Source organism: Citrus sinensis, chromosome 9 (genome assembly GCF_022201045.2).
Source record: "Citrus sinensis cultivar Valencia sweet orange chromosome 9, DVS_A1.0, whole genome shotgun sequence".
Taxonomy (NCBI): domain Eukaryota; kingdom Viridiplantae; phylum Streptophyta; class Magnoliopsida; order Sapindales; family Rutaceae; genus Citrus; species Citrus sinensis.
The window spans coordinates 5,562,931-5,578,957 of NC_068564.1; the positions used below are offsets into that span (position 1 = coordinate 5,562,931).

General features: G+C 33.8%; 2 protein-coding genes across 7 annotated transcripts; both read left to right on the top strand.

Annotated features, from left to right (window-relative positions):
* On the top strand, nt 1–2,677 carry LOC102617142 (probable rhamnogalacturonate lyase B). The gene has a single exon (XM_006490007.2). The coding sequence runs from the start codon at nt 88–90 to the stop codon at nt 2,173–2,175; it is 2,088 nt and encodes a 695-aa protein (XP_006490070.2). The 5' UTR covers nt 1–87; the 3' UTR covers nt 2,176–2,677.
* Nucleotides 2,678–9,115: 6,438 nt separating this feature from the next.
* Nucleotides 9,116–15,791, top strand: LOC102629523 (histone-lysine N-methyltransferase, H3 lysine-9 specific SUVH5-like). 6 transcript variants are annotated; one of them, XR_008051658.1, is made up of 3 exons: nt 9,116–9,452; nt 9,621–9,742; nt 15,542–15,791. XR_008051658.1 is itself a non-coding variant. In XM_052433350.1 (3 exons), the coding sequence occupies exon 3, from the start codon at nt 11,428–11,430 to the stop codon at nt 12,646–12,648; it is 1,221 nt and encodes a 406-aa protein (XP_052289310.1). In that variant the 5' UTR covers nt 9,298–9,452; nt 9,621–9,742; nt 9,858–11,427; the 3' UTR covers nt 12,649–12,734. The 6 variants fall into 6 exon arrangements, 4 of the variants coding, with proteins under 4 accessions (XP_052289310.1, XP_006490027.2, XP_006490028.2 ...); XM_052433350.1 differs by lacking the exon at nt 15,542–15,791 and adding an exon at nt 9,858–12,734 and having other exon boundaries at nt 9,298–9,452; XM_006489964.4 differs by lacking the exon at nt 15,542–15,791 and adding an exon at nt 11,386–12,734 and having other exon boundaries at nt 9,298–9,452.
* Nucleotides 15,792–16,027: the final 236 nt, after the last annotated feature.

Sequence of the window (16,027 nt, forward strand, 5' to 3'; positions counted from 1 at the left end):
TCTTGTTATCCGTTTTCGTTTGCTTCAGTGCCCTAAGATTAAAGGCAAGTCAAGAGTGCAAGGTTCCTCAAGTTTTGTTCAACGACAATGGCGAAGAAGAGAAGGTCATGCGAAGGCATACGGGCTTCGGGGGTTGTGTTGCTGGCCTTGGTTATTATTCAATCGTTCAGCTTGCTCGGTGCTTGCTCACCGGAGACCTCATCCTTTAGAAACGGACCACGAAGCTTCAACAACAAAGGAGAATTAAAGATTTCGCCCAGGGTCAAACTTTATATGAATCGGTATCGACCAGAGGTTGTCATGAGTAATGGCCTCGTCCAAGTCACTGTGTCGAGGCCAGGCGGTGGAGTCACAGGAATCAAATATAAAGGAATTGACAATTTGCTAGATTACAAAAATAAAGAAGAAAGACGAGGGTACTGGGATGTAATTTGGAATGAGCCAAGAGATCCTACTGGCAGCTATGACGTATTAAAAGCAACAAAGTTCAGGGTGGTGAAGCTGGATGAAGACCAAGTTGAGCTCTCATTCACAAGAAAATGGAACTTCTCCCATCGCGGCTCTCTGGTGCCCTTAAATGTGGACATGAGGTACATAATGCGGCGTGGCGTCTCGGGGTTCTACTTCTATGCAATAATGGAGCGTGAAGAAGGATGGCCTGATGTGTACATGGATCAAATAAGAGCCGTTTTCAAGCTTCGAGAAGACAAGTTTCGTTACATGGCATTGTCAGACCACAAACAAAAGTTAATGGCATTGAACGAAGATCGTGTAAGAGGTCAGACTCTTGACTACCGTGAGGCCGTTCTCTTGACCAATCCAACCGATCAGAGACTCAAAGGAGAGGTTGATGACAAGTACCAGTACTCGAGCGAGAACAAAGATAACAGGGTGCACGGATGGATATCCCACAATCCACGAGTGGGATTCTGGATGATCACACCCAGTGATGAGTTCCGCACATGTGGACCCATCAAGCAAGAGCTCACATCCCACGCTGGCCCCACCGTGCTCTCCATGTTTTCTAGTACTCATTATGCTGGGAGGGAAATAGATACATTTTATGCTAAAGGGCAGCCCTGGAAGAAAGTACTGGGTCCTGCTTTTGTCTATCTGAACTCAGTTTCTTCCCGTGAAAATCCTCGTGCTCTTTGGGAGGATGCTAAACAACAGATGTTGAGAGAAGTTCAAAGTTGGCCGTATGATTTCCCTCGATCAAAGGATTTCCCGAAATCTTATCAAAGAGGAAGAGTTTCCGGTCAATTACAAGTCCATGACCGATATGTGAATGAGAAACCGATGAGCGCAAAATCCGCTTACGTTGGGTTGGCTGCTCCTGGTGATGCGGGATCGTGGCAAGCAGAAACTAGGGGTTATCAGTTCTGGACAAAGACAGACGAGGAAGGACATTTCACAATCGAAAATGTTCGAGAAGGGGATTACAATTTGTATGCATGGGTCCCTGGATTTGTTGGCGATTACAAATACGGTTTTAATATTACTGTCAGAGCAGGGTCAGAGATCAACTTGGGAACTGTTGTTTTTGAGCCACCCAGAAACGGTCCTACGTTGTGGGAAATCGGAGTCCCAGATCGCTCAGCTGCTGAATTCTTCGTGCCAGATCCCTACACAAAATATAAGAACCCGGTGTTCACTGGACCCTCGGACAAGTTTAGGCAATACGGATTATGGGAACGATACGCAGACTTTTATCCGAAGGATGATCTCCTATACACCATTGGCGTCAGCAATTACACTCGAGACTGGTTCTTTGCTCATGTTAACAGGAAAGTAGGGAATAACACATTTCAGCCAACCACACGGCAGATTATATTTCAATTGGAGGACGTGAGCAACAAAGGAAATTACACACTCCAATTGGCCTTGTCAGCAGCTACATTCTCTAATTTACGTGTTCGGCTCAATTTCAATAGTCGTCGAAGAAACATGCGACCTCTGTTCTCGACGGGAACGATAGGAAGGGACAATGCCATTGCTAGACATGGGATTCATGGGTTGTACAGATTTTACAGCATCAACGTGCCACGCTATTTGCTCAACCGAGGGAATAATACAATCTATCTTACTCAGTCAAGAAACAACGGACCCTTCCAAGGAGTCATGTATGATTACATACGCTTTGAAGGTCCTCCAAATTCCAACGAAGGAAGCTGAATTATGCATATTTTAGAGGAGATAATTAGAGAGTAAATTTTTTCATGTTACAAAGAAAGATATACATATGTGCAATTTTTTTTTTCTTTTTATTCTTTTTCCAAATTGAACTACATGTTTAAAAAATTATAATGGCAAAATAAACATTTTTTTGCAAAGTTGATTGTGGCTAGGAGATCAGCCACGTTGATTGGTTGATTGCTTGCAAGTACTACGATTTCCAGCAGAGAGAAGCTATGTGCTGCACTGTGGGTTCTCATTTTTTTTTTAATATTTTGTTTATTTATTTTGTTTATTTTGTTGAATATTTTTTAATATTTTTCCCATGGCTGAATTTATTTATTTTGTTGCTCCTAATTCAAGTATGTCTAACTAATTTTCTTACACTGAGGTTAAGGATGAAACCCTATTCAATAAAATAATTATCTTTTTATTTAATTAATTCCCTATATATGTTCTTTGATGGTTATGGTTTTTATTTCATATGATTAATTGGATGTTAGTAAAATCTTTTCATCAATTCTATCATGCATTATTAATTGTTAGGATTAATATTCGATTAATTCTATGCTTGGATCTATAAAGTTTATACATGGTTATCTTTGATTTTATGTCTTTCATTAAATTGTTTACATGGAGTGCTTAGGAAACTTTGACTCTTTGTTATTCAATATGTTTACATGAGATTCTTAGATGTCATATTATTAAGCAGAAAAAGAACCTACATTAGATTTAATTACTTGGGCTTAATTGTTATATCCATGAGATGACATAGATTGATTTCGAGTTGTCACTCTAAAATTGGGGATTAATTAATAATTAGATAATTACTAGTTGAATAGTGGTGGATTCCGAAACCTTGGTAATTTTTATCTCATTGAATTCTCATTTGCTTTAATTGTTTTCTTAGTTTAATTAGTTTAATTTCTCTTAAAACTCAATTTGGCCAACTACGTTAGAATTAATATTAATTTTAGATTTAAATTAGACTTTTCAATTTATAACAATCCTTGTGGGATCGACCTCGTTACCACTACTCTATTTCTAGATTCGTGCGCTTGCGAGTATATTAAAATTTTCACAACAAGAAGCAATAATGAATTGAACAACGTCTTGTAGTTGGAGTTATTTGTATGGGTTTCTTGATCATGCAAGGAACTTAGCTTCAAGAATTAGTGGTTAAGGCAAATTTCACATGCTAGTAGTACAGGCTAGAAGTCGTATCCTGCTGAGTTGGTGACATTAACGCTTCTGCTACTGTGGTAGGATCGGGAGGAATTGGAGACGCAAAATTCCTTATTGCAGACATGATTAATTGTTTAGTTAATTAGTTTGATAACAAGTTTAATCTATATGCATTAGCTAGTCTAATGGCAGTGATTATTCTTTCTTGTAAACAAATTGAGAGCCAAAGCAATGAATGATCGATCATAATAGGATTTTTTTTCCCTTTATAAGTGCGGGAAATTTATTAAAAAAAAAAGAATGGAGTTAATTACAGGTTAAAATTCAATAGGATTTGTTTCACTAATTTCTTTCCAAGTAGTGAGGCCATTAGCACCTTGGAAAGTACTCAGCACACCCACTTTTTCTATTATTTTATTTTTTAAAAAAATTGAATATTTTATTCTTTTTCTTTCAATTTTTTGTAATACTAAAATTGATATCTTGCACCAGAAGACTTTTCAAAATTTAATAACAATTTCTCTGAAAATTAAAATTCAACAAGCATTAATTTTTGAACAATTATGAATTTGACAATATGAACTGCACAGATCTACAACAATTGTGAATTAAAAGCTAAAACTAATCTTTGCAAGAAAGATTGTAATTTATTTAATGTCAATGGATATATAAAATTAGTTATTGTTTGTTAGTTTTTTGTTATATACTGTGACTCGTTAAGTACTTTTTGCTTGCTTGAAATAATTACGGTCTTCAAATCTCTTCAATGGTTGTGGTTGTAGATAAGGAGAAGAACACTGCGAATGAAGTTGGAATATCTTAAAACAAATAAGGAAAATTATTTGCCTGTTATGGTAATTTGATTATAAATGATTCGGTCATATACGTAGGCCTCCCTTAATTTTTTTCAACATGCGGTTTTAAAATTAATATCTCTATGCATAGTGGACAATAAAGTAGTTTTTTCATAAAGAAACAAACATTTTATTGGAAAGAGATTGAACTAAAGTTAGTTTGGGTAGATCATTGGTGTCTTTATAAATAACAAATCTTTAATTAGTTATTAATATTATTTTTTAAGTAGAGATGTTTTATTTAGATTTTAAAGGGTGCTAATAGTCCAACCCTAGTTAAAATTTGTTTGGTCCATTAAGTGCCCCATTAACATTATATAAATAACTCAATTACTTCTAAATACATCTATTTTGTTTCAAAAATATCATTTACCTTTATGTCAATGCATAAAAGTGATTCTGATTATCTCTTATTCTGCATAATATTTTTAGATATAATTATAAGTATTCCTCACTTATACTATAATTCAAACTAATGAATTTCATATGGATGGGTTCTTCAAATTATATTAGATGATATTTAAACTGATCAAAATCATGAGGCCCTCCTTTCCCTACTTAATTGTTTGGCATCTTTGTATCTCGTTCAATTGATCTTCACATATGTATTTGTTTGTTGCTGCATTCAAAGCTTGGTCTGTTGGACTGAAGATCCAGATCCTGGTCAATTAAGTGTTATTATTTGTTGGTGAAGAAACGCCTTGAAGGGGCATCATGAGCCCCTTTTTCTATAAAAAAAAAATCAACGAAAATTAAAAGAAGAAACATGGTATTCATTGTTTCATGGTGCAATTCTCAAGGGTAGAAATGTCAATATGTGAAAATGGGGTCATGTAAACATTATTTGTGGGGGGTCATTAATAGCCCCACTCATTATAAGTGCGGGAAATTTATTAAAGAAAAAAAATGGAGTTAATTAAAGGCTAAAATTCAATAGGATTTGTTTCACTAATTTATTTCAAGTAGTGAGGCCATTAGCACCTTGAAAAGTACTCAGCACACCCAGTTTTTCTATTAATTTATTTTTAAAAAAAATTGAATATTTTATTCTTTTTCTTTCAACTTTTTGAAATACTTAAATTGATATCTTGCACGAGAATGTTAGGAAATCGAGCTTCATCCTAATATCACTCCAAGTAATTTGTCAAGTAACAAATTAATAAGAAAAATTAAATGAAAAATAATATCAATTCCACAACACAAGATTTACGTAGACAACTCTAAATCCAGAGAAAAACCACGACCGTTGTCAAAAAGACAACCAGAGAAAAATATTCATTATGTGAAAAATTATTACAACCACACTCTCATAAATAATTTCTCTTACTCAAGCCCTAGATACACCCAAAATACTAAAATTTCCTAATACTCACTTAATGCTTAACTTGCATTAGATTTTACAACTCTGAATGTTTCTCTCTGGGATGATTAAAATGAAGGAAGGGCATCTCCTATTTATAGGCAAAAAACTTGCGTAAGAGTCTTCAAGTTTGATCAAATTTGGTGGCTTACCTACCAAATTTGATCAACAAATTTGGTCATGTTCAACCATGACTGCTCCCATGGTTCAAGAATGGAGGTTGAAGTCTTTACTTTGACATTCTCCCACTTGGAGATTTGATTGAGAATCAATCAATCTCCACACCACCCTTATTGTCTTCACCTTAGTCATAATCCTCAACATAGAGAATTATCATACTCCACCATAAAGAGTATACCACTTAGAATTAATTACCAATTCTAAGAATTTTACATCGGCACATGTCGAAATATCCTGCTGAAATTTATGGTGCAACTTCTATGTTGGCCTTCTTCGAAGTTTGTCAGCCATCGACATAAATTCCACCACACACCCTGCATCAATGCCAACCATGCCTTGTGTGTAAATCTTGTGGACCCGATAGTAGTAACATATCCCCTTTCATGGTACCAGCGTAATACCATGAGGATGTCGTCATTATCATTTTTACAAGGGACCATCGTCTCCCACGATGATGAGAGACTTACCACTAGCAATGCTATCAGTATCTGATCTGGAGCCACTTGCCGATCTTGCTCCATTTCTCTTATGACAATCTTTTTTTAGGTGTCCTGATTGTCCACACTCCCAGCAGACTCCTTTCTTATAATTATTTTTCTTCCAATTCCTTACAACTGCCAAAGCTGAGACATATGTAGTTTCAGTACTTTCACCACTCAGTCTTCTTTCTTCTGAGAGTAAAGTATTAGTAACTTCTTCAAGATCTACTGTCTCCTTCCCATACATCAAAGTAGGTAACAGGTGTTTGTAGGAAGTTGGAAATGACCATAGCAACCTAAGCACCTTGTCCTCATCTTCAATTTTAACTCCAATGGCTTCTAGTTTTGACACAATACCATTGAGAACACTGAGGTGATCATAAATTTTTGTACCTTCACCCATTCGCAGTGTGTGAAATCGCTCATTCAGGTACAATCGATTTGAGATGCTCTTTGTCTGATACAACTTTTCTAGCTTCTCCCAAAGTTCTTTCGTTGTAGGAATTTTTCCTACATTTGCAAGAACATTCTTTGCTAGACACAATCGTATGGCACTTGCAGCTCTATCATCAAAATCTTCCCAATCTTTATTGCTTATACTAACTTTTCCAGAGCCACTACTGGAAGCAGGGGATGGCTTTCCCTTCAATGCCTTGTGTAACACAGATTGAATCAACACATCCTTGACTTGAACTTGCCATAAGCCAAAGGTAATTCTCCCATCGAATTTTTCTATTTCAAATTTCACCGGACTTGAAAATTTTTAATCCGGACATATTTGCTTTGCAGATCAGTCTTTACTCTTCACTACAGACTGTTTTGATTGGCTCCCACTATTTCACGTGAATATTACTGTATATGTGAATAGTACCGTATACTTGAACAGTACTGTATACGTGCCCCGACACCAAAACTTTAATCAATGGCTCTAATACCACTGTTAAGAAATCGAGCTTCCTCCCAAGATCACTTCAAGCAATTGTCAAGTAAAAAATTAACAAGAAAAATTAAATTAAAAATAATATCAATCCCACAACACAAGATTTACGTGGAAAACTCTAAATTCAGAGAAAAACCACAGCCGTTGTCAAAAAGACAACCAAAGAAAAATATTCACTATTTGGAAAATTATTACAACTACACTTTCATAAATAATTTCTCTCACTCAAGCCCCAGATACACCCAAAATACTAAAATTTCCTAATACTCACTTAATGCTTAACTTGCATTAGATTTTACAACTTTGAATGTTTCTCTCTGGGATGATTAAAATGAAGGAAGGGCATCTCCTATTTATAGGCAAAAAACTTGCCTAAGAGTCTTCAAGTTTGAACAAATTTGGTCATGTTCAACCATGGCTGCTCCCATGGTTCAAGAATGGAGGCTAAAGTCTTTACTTTGACATAGAAGACTTTTCAGAATTTAATAACAATTTCTCTGAAAATTAAAATTCAACAAGCATTAATTTTTGAACAATTATGAATTTGACAATATGAACTGCAAAGATCTACAACAATTGTGAATTAAAAGCTAAAACTATTCTTTGCAAGAAATATTGTAATTTATTTAATGTCAATGGATATATAAAATTAGTTATTGTTTGTTAGTTTTTTGTTATGTACTGTGACTCGTTAAGTACTTTTAGCTTACTTGAAATAATTACGGTCTTCAAATCTCTTCAATAGTTGTGGCTGTAGATAAGGAGAAGAACATTGCGAATGAAGTCGGAATATCTTAAAACAAATAAGGAAAATTACTTGCCTGTTATGGTAATTTGATTATAAATGATTCGGTAATATACTTAAGCCTCCTTTTTTTTTCAACATGCGGTTTAAAAATTAATATCTCTATGCATAGTGGACAATAAAGTGGCTTTTTCATAAAGAAACAAATATTTTATTGGAAAGAGATTGAACTAAAGTTAGTTTGGGAAGATCATTGGTGTCTTTATAAATAACAAATCTTTTAATTAGTTATTAATATTATTTTTCAAGTAGAGATGTTTTATTTAGATTTCAGAGGTGTGTTAATAGTCCAACCCTAGTTAAAATTTGTTTGGTCCATTAAGTGCCCCATTAACATTATATAAATAACTCAATTACTTCTAAATACATTTATTTTGTTTCAAAAATATCATTTACCTTTATGTCAATGCGTAAAAGTGATTCTGATTATCTCGTATTCTGCATAGTATTTTTAGATATAATTATAAGTATTCCTCACTTATACTATAATTCAAACTAATGAATTTCATATCGATGGGTTCTTCAAATTATATTAGATGATATTTAAACTGATCAAAATCATCAAAATCAGGAGACCCTCCTTCCCCTGCTTAATTGTTTGGCATCTTTGTATCTAGTTCAATTGATCTTCACATATGTATTTGTTTGTTGCTTCATTCAAAGCTTGGTCTGTTGGACTGAAGATCCAGATCCTGGTCAATTAAGTGTTATTATTTGTTGGTGAAGAAACGCCTTGAAGGGGCATCATAAGCCCTTTTTTCTATAAAAAAGAAAAATCAACGAAAATTAAAAAGAAGAAACGGGGTATTCATTGTTTCATGTTGCAATTATCAAGGGTAGAAATGTCAATTAGGCTTTTTGAAGTGGGCCCAAACTAAGGCCTTGTAAGAAAATTCAACCCACAACGACTTCAAAAGTAAACTTGTTTCTTTCGTCTTTAATTTTTCTTCCTTTCTCTCTCTCTTGGGGTTCAAGAAACTATTAAACTCCTTCCTTTTGGATAATCGACTAACAAGTAACGAATCAGAATCCTACCATAATTAGAATTTTGGTATTTGTTCAATTACCCTTCTATGCTGCGGTTTTTACTCTGATGCTCTGCTTCTAGGCTTAAATTAAAAAACCACGCCGCCGGCCCAACAATGGGCTTCTTAGCTCTTGACTGGATATCGTAACCGTTGATTAAAACAACACAATAATTGCACATTCAATTGACCCTATCTCATACACTTGGCTAGATGCAATTGGCTAACAGCAAGTACAAAACCTTTAACTCCAAATAGATCGTAGTACACTAGATAATCTCTATTCCCAAGTGGGAACACGACTACACGAGTACGAAAAGTTAACACGGAGTCGGTTCCGCGTTCGCAGCAGTCACGGAAATTTGAAAAGCACCGACTCGCAGTATGTATAGGTCTCGAGTCTAGAGTTTTCCATTAGTTCTTTCTCTTTTAAAATTCTGAAAGTTAAGGTATGTTCTCTTTTCTTTTTCTTTTTCCCTGTTCATTGTATTTCATATTGTCTGTATTTGGTTTATTAAAAATACTTGCGTTTATTGTTCTGTTCCTTTCGTGTTATTGCTTTAGTTTGTTATTTGGTGCGATTGGATTGAGTTGTTGATTCTTATATGCTTGTTTAGTTAATTGGATAACAACATCAATTTAGTCCGAGTATGCATGGATTAGCCCAATATAGTAATCATCCACTCTTGCCGTCTTGGGAACTTGAGTGTCAAAGTACGCTAGAATGACGAAAATAAAGGTATGTGAAGTTAGGGGTGAAAGTCTATTTTGTATATAAAAGGTTTTGAGTTCGGTGTTTTGCCTCAGATTGTGATTCCATACATGGGTTTGTTTCGCAATTTTTTTTTTAGTAGTATGCAGATTAAAAATTGATATCTCTGATACATTGTTGCCAATACATGAGTTGTTGATACCATCCACCAATCTGCCAATACATGAGTTGTTGATACCATCCACCAATCGTTAGCGTTTTTGAAGTCGAATTTGGTAGTGCTGAAGTCATTGTTGCGGATCCACGCAAAGATATGGACATCATTGAGAATGGAGCTCTCATTCACAACCATAATTTGCTTTCGTTTAATGACTGCAAATTGACAGCCTGGTGGCAGTGACTCGTAAATTGTAGTAGTTTAAGGAGGATGAGTTATGGTGGCAAAAACTTCAACCATTCGGCAGATGGAAGCTGAATCGCTGGTGGAGATTATACCACTGCGTGGATACCATGAAGAGGATTTCAGCATTACCAATTTCGACTTTAACGGACGTTATCAGGAGGCAATTAATATTTCATTAATTGATAAAATAAAATTAGAGGTACTGGGTCATGATCATATTTTATTAGTGCATTATGCACTAGAAGTTACCCAGGTAGGGGTGACTCTAGAGAATTTGAGGCCCTAGTGGAAAATTTTGTTTTAGGCCTTTTTTTTTTTCCCAATTTTCTTAACCAGGTTATAAACAGGTTGACATGAAATATCATGTTGCTGTCAATCTGTTAAAAAAGTTGTGTAATGTCCAAAAAATTGTGTTGTGTTAATATTTGAGTCCAAGAAATTGTTTTTGTGTCAATATTCGAGTTAAAAAATATGTGTCGTGTTAATAAGTCCAAAAAATTGTGTCATGTAATTGTGTCCTGATTTATATTGCCAAACTTCTATTTTAGGAACTTTTATTTATAAGATTTGTTCTAAAAAGATAATTTAAAAGGTTTCTTTGGAAAAGATTAATTTAAATTTTAGTAGATGCATTAATAAAAAGAAAATTTACTTAATGTTGTACTTAATATTAATTTAAATTTTTTAAAAACTACTAATAACTCCAATTACTCATAAATTAGGGGGCATAAATTGATTATTTAGAGATAGGTCATTAGGCAACTAGCTAATAGCCCAGGACTGCCGCCCCTGGGAGGTTTTTTCCTTTTCAATAATAAACTAAAAATGATATAAGTTAATAATAATTAGAGTAATACAACACTTCTCAAATAAATTGTTAGAAATTTCATCTAAAGCCTTTTCAAACATTCATGAGCCAATTTTGAGTTATCCTTTTAAATAATAAATTACAAATCATATTAGTTAATATAAATAATAAAAGTAATGCTACACTTCTCAAATAATTTCTTAGAAATTTCATTTCAGGCGATGTTGCATTCATTCATTGAGTGTTGACCATACCATCAAATCGATTGTTTTCTAATTAGAATTCAATGTTAATTTATAACTAAAAACCCCTAAATATGAATTTCAATATGTATGAGTGGTGTTTTGTTTGTTCATAATTCCTTGTTGTATTCCTTATGAACTTGTAAGTATGTCAGAGCTAATTAATTATTGTATGTTTTGTTTATCTTTTTAATTAAAATCTTCCCGTTAATTTCAGTGATAACATAACTTTATAATTGGATCTACTAGAAGAATCACCATGGTTACATTAAATACACTTGGACATGATAATGGATTCCCCCAAAACCCAAAACGCCCAAAAGTCTATTGTGAATTTCCTTCATTTCCAAAAGGATGTGCAGATAGTGAAGTTCTTGATTCTAGATTTGGATATAGTGGAGTCGTTGATTCTAGATTGAACAACACTCCTAGGACATACCCAGCTAGAAGAAATTTGAAAGGGTTTCCTGTAAATAGAGACTTTCCTGCTGGCTGTGGAGGAAACCAAAGAATTTTGAAAGTGTTTCCTATAAAACGAGACTTTCCTGTTGGCTGCGGGGGAAACCAAAAAGGGTTTCCCAGAAAAGGAGATTGTCCTGTTAGGTGCAAAATCCAAAGTCTTGATAATTCATTTCACTTTAACGATCAGAATAAGCCTATCATAGAAGTTGTTAAACCTTTAGAGGTTTACAACGGACTTGGTAATTCTGATCGTGAAAAGGTGAAGAAGACTTTGAATTTGTTTCGGGAAGTAGTCTCCGTGCTCATGCAAGAGCAAGAGCATGAGCATGCAGGGAAGTCAGGAACCCATAAAATTCTTTTCAAGGCTGCTAAGCTTCTCAAAGATGAAAAAAGATGGATCAACACACCCAAAAGATTAGGTTCAATCCCTGGAGTAGAAGTGGGTGATAAGTTTCAGTGGAGATTTGAAATGACGATTATTGGCCTTCATCAACAGTTTAACAATGGAATAGATTACATGGAAGAGGGAGGAAAATTACTAGCGACAAGCATTGTTGAATCAGGTCGTTATACCAATGATGGAGGATATTGTGATCATGTGTTGATTTATTCAGGCCATGGGGGGAATCCTAAGGTCTCAAAAGATGCGGTACCTGAAGATCAAAAGCTTATACAAGGAAACTTGGCACTAAAGAATAGCATGGAAGCAAAGACTCCGGTAAGGGTCATTCGTGGGATTAAGAATTTGGTGTCAAGTAATTCTTCAACCAGTGCAAGTGTTATGAAAAAGAACAATGTTGTCTATGTTTATGATGGATTGTATTTTGTGGAACGCTATTGGCAAGCAAGAGGGCCTTTTGGTAACCTAGTTTTCAAGTTCTTGCTAAGAAGCTTAGGGCAAAAGGGTTATAGATTGGATGAAATGAGAGAGGAGCAAAGCAAATCCATGATTAAGAATAAGCCATTAATGTGGGAAAGAGAGAATATCATCCCATGTAACAACATGCTTGTTGGTTGATATTTTGAGACATGAAAGGTTTAAGAAATGTACTACTTTTATTAAATTTCATTCTACTATTTACATACTACTTTTATTAAATTTCATTTGACATTTTTTAATCATTTTATATCATCTTCATAAGTATTACATATTTCTTTATTAGTTTTGGTTCAGGATCACGAACTTTATTAATGTTCAAAAAAGTTATTATTAATTTATACGGCTTAATAGCTTTTCAATACTTTAACAAAACTAGGATCCTAGATAGAAACATTTCTAAGGGCTTTATTATCATTTTTATTTTTTAAGGTTGTTATCATTTAACTATCACAAGAATTATAAAATATTAAATGATTATAAGAATTATTGTTGTATATTATTTTATTGTTGAATCTTTGTAAAATTTTTTATTTTATTGTAAATGCAAAAAAAAAAACCAACTCATTTTTTTGCCTGATTAACCCAGCTTGAGTTTTTGGACTTTGACCTGCATTTAAGGGTCAAGGGTCAAGGGTCAAGTTTAGGAATGGTGATGGGACCCAACCTTAATTTTGGCCCGACTAACACGATTTTAATTTCTCGGGCTTTGACCCGAATATTTGGGCTTTGAGTTGGGTTTGAACCAAAATTTTTTGGCCTGATCAAATTTCGAGTCAGGGTTGGGCTTAATCTGACATGACCCTATATATATAAAAAAAAAATACACACTCACTCTCTCGCACACATCACAACATTACACATGCACACAGCACAATCACACGAGCACGCATCACATGCCAAGAACACACACATTTCACAATCACAAAACCAAATAACCAATCGAGCAAGTACCAAACCCACAAATCCTAAGTTAGCTGTTGATAGCCAGCATCGTCACTGTCAACTGCACCCTTGTCATGCTGCTGCCACTTCTTGCCTGCTCCAATCAACCGCGAGCTGTCTCCCACTGGCCTCTATCTCGCCTGCAGGCTGTTCCAATCAGCCGCGCGATGACATGACGTTAACTAGCCAACCAACCGCCCATTGTCTCACCATCTTGCCGCGTCACTGCCACACACGCTCGAGGTCGATGAGGGATGGAGAGGGGTTGAGCCACTGTCGCTAGCTTTGGTAATTTCACAAAATAGTGCAGCTCAAGTTAAATTTGTTAATCTGAAAAGTGAAAACAATAAGGTATCGGGTCGGGGTTGACCTGACCTGAAACACAAATGATAGGACTTTTTAAGGGTTGGGCTTTTAATTTTACTGATCGCCTGAGCCCGACTCGATCGATTGCCATTCTTAGTCGAGTTAGGGCTTAAATATTATGGTCTGATCAAATTTGGGTTATAGTTCTGCCCTATTTTGCCAAATGTGACTGGAACTCTTGAAAAAAAAGACATAATTTTTGTTTATGTTTATTCATATAATTATATGGTTGAAACGTTGAATAGAGTAATTTTTATGTTTATGTCACTTTAAGTAAGTTCCAAGGTTTTTAAATTTTATGATATGGGGGGATGTTATGTTTATTTTTTAAAAATTTAAATTAAATTTCCTACTGTTATTCTTACATTTTACTATATTAACACTAGGGTCCGCCTAAGTTACGTTAAACGTAACTTACGGCCTGGCTGTGAAATTTCATCCAGCCCCCCATATTCGCTGTTATTTATATTATATTCATGAATATTATAATAATTCTTTATTTAGAAAATTTCATTTAACCCCTTACACTCAATTTTATTTTATTGAAGTCCTAGAGTACGAATTCGCCCCCTATAATTTTAAATTCTCAAAATAACCTTATTTAATTATTATTAATTGAATTATAATTATAACTATTATTTTATTATAATTATAAATATATTTATATTTTTTAAATAGATTATTGTTATTATTAATAACAAGAATAAAAAGTATTACAATTAATTAATCTATTAACAATAATTAATAATATTTTTTATTAAATTGTTAATAATAATAATAATAATTAACGATAATTATTATTAATAATTAATTTTTGAATAATAATAATAATTAACAATTATCGTTAATAGATTGTGACTGACTCTGAACAAGTTGCCCGATATTTATATCATACTGTATGCATTCACTTCTAGCTGCAAAAGAAATTAAAGCAATAGCTTTCTTGTTAACCAAACAAGAGATTTAACAAAATCAGAAACACACGTTTCTCAAAACTAACAAGGACTTGGACAATTATGGCACTAAGTAGTACTGCAATTAATATCAGTGATGAGGGTATGTTGCTACTTTGCTAGCTAAGCCTAGGTGGGCATTAGCATTCCTAGGACTCTGAACAATTATCATTAATTTTCAAAAATTAATTATTAATAATAATTATCGTTAATTATTATTAATTTAATAAAAATTATTATTAATTATTGTTAATAGATTAATTAATTGTAATACTTTTTATTCTTGTGATTAATAATAATAATAATCTATTTAAAAAATATAAATATATTTATGATTATAATAAAATAATAATTATAATTATAATTCAATTAATAATAATTAAAATTTTTAATTAAATGAGGTTATTTTGAGAATTTAAAATTATAGGGGGCGAATTCATACTCTAAGATTTTAATAAAATAAAATTGAGTGTAAGGGGTTAAATGAAATTTTTTAAATCAAAAAATTTTATAATATTTATGAATATAATATAAATAACAGCGAATATGGGGGACTGGATGAAATTTCACAGCCAAGCCGTAAGTTACGTTTAACGTTCGGACCCTTAACACTATTAGTTAATTGGTAAAATATCAATAATATCTTTACTTAAAAAATTAATTAAATTTCAGGTAAACAAAAAATTTTAAAAAAAAATCAGTGTATGCTTATGGTCCAACGCCATTCCTTCTTCGTTTCTTTTGTTCTTCTTCTTCACCTTTAATTCCAGGTTCCAGCTGCTCTTGATGGGATGTGCGACTATTAATCGGATTTGGGCGAGAGCGGTGAGTTCGGTGGCGACGAGGACATGTGACTGTCTTCAATTGGGCGTGAAGGCTGTGATTGCCAGTTGGGAATTTGGGATTGAAGGCGTTGTCGGCATAGATGTACAATTGTCAATTGGAATTTTATTTGATAATGACTACATTGTACACGTGTATAATTTTATCTTGATCTATTCAATCTTACCGTAATAGTCATCTTTTGAATTCTCCTTTACTTAATGTGGGGAGCACAACCCTATAGGAGTTTGATGGCTTATTCAGCGTCTTGTTGTTGTTACTGTTGTTGGACCGTCATCGTTGTTGGTCAAAATGACACGTGCTAGTTTTACTTTGGCTGAATAAATTGTATTGAAATCGTTAGTAATTTACATCAAATATATTTTATATAATATTTAGCTTTAATATTAAATTATTTTTATTGTGACAACAAA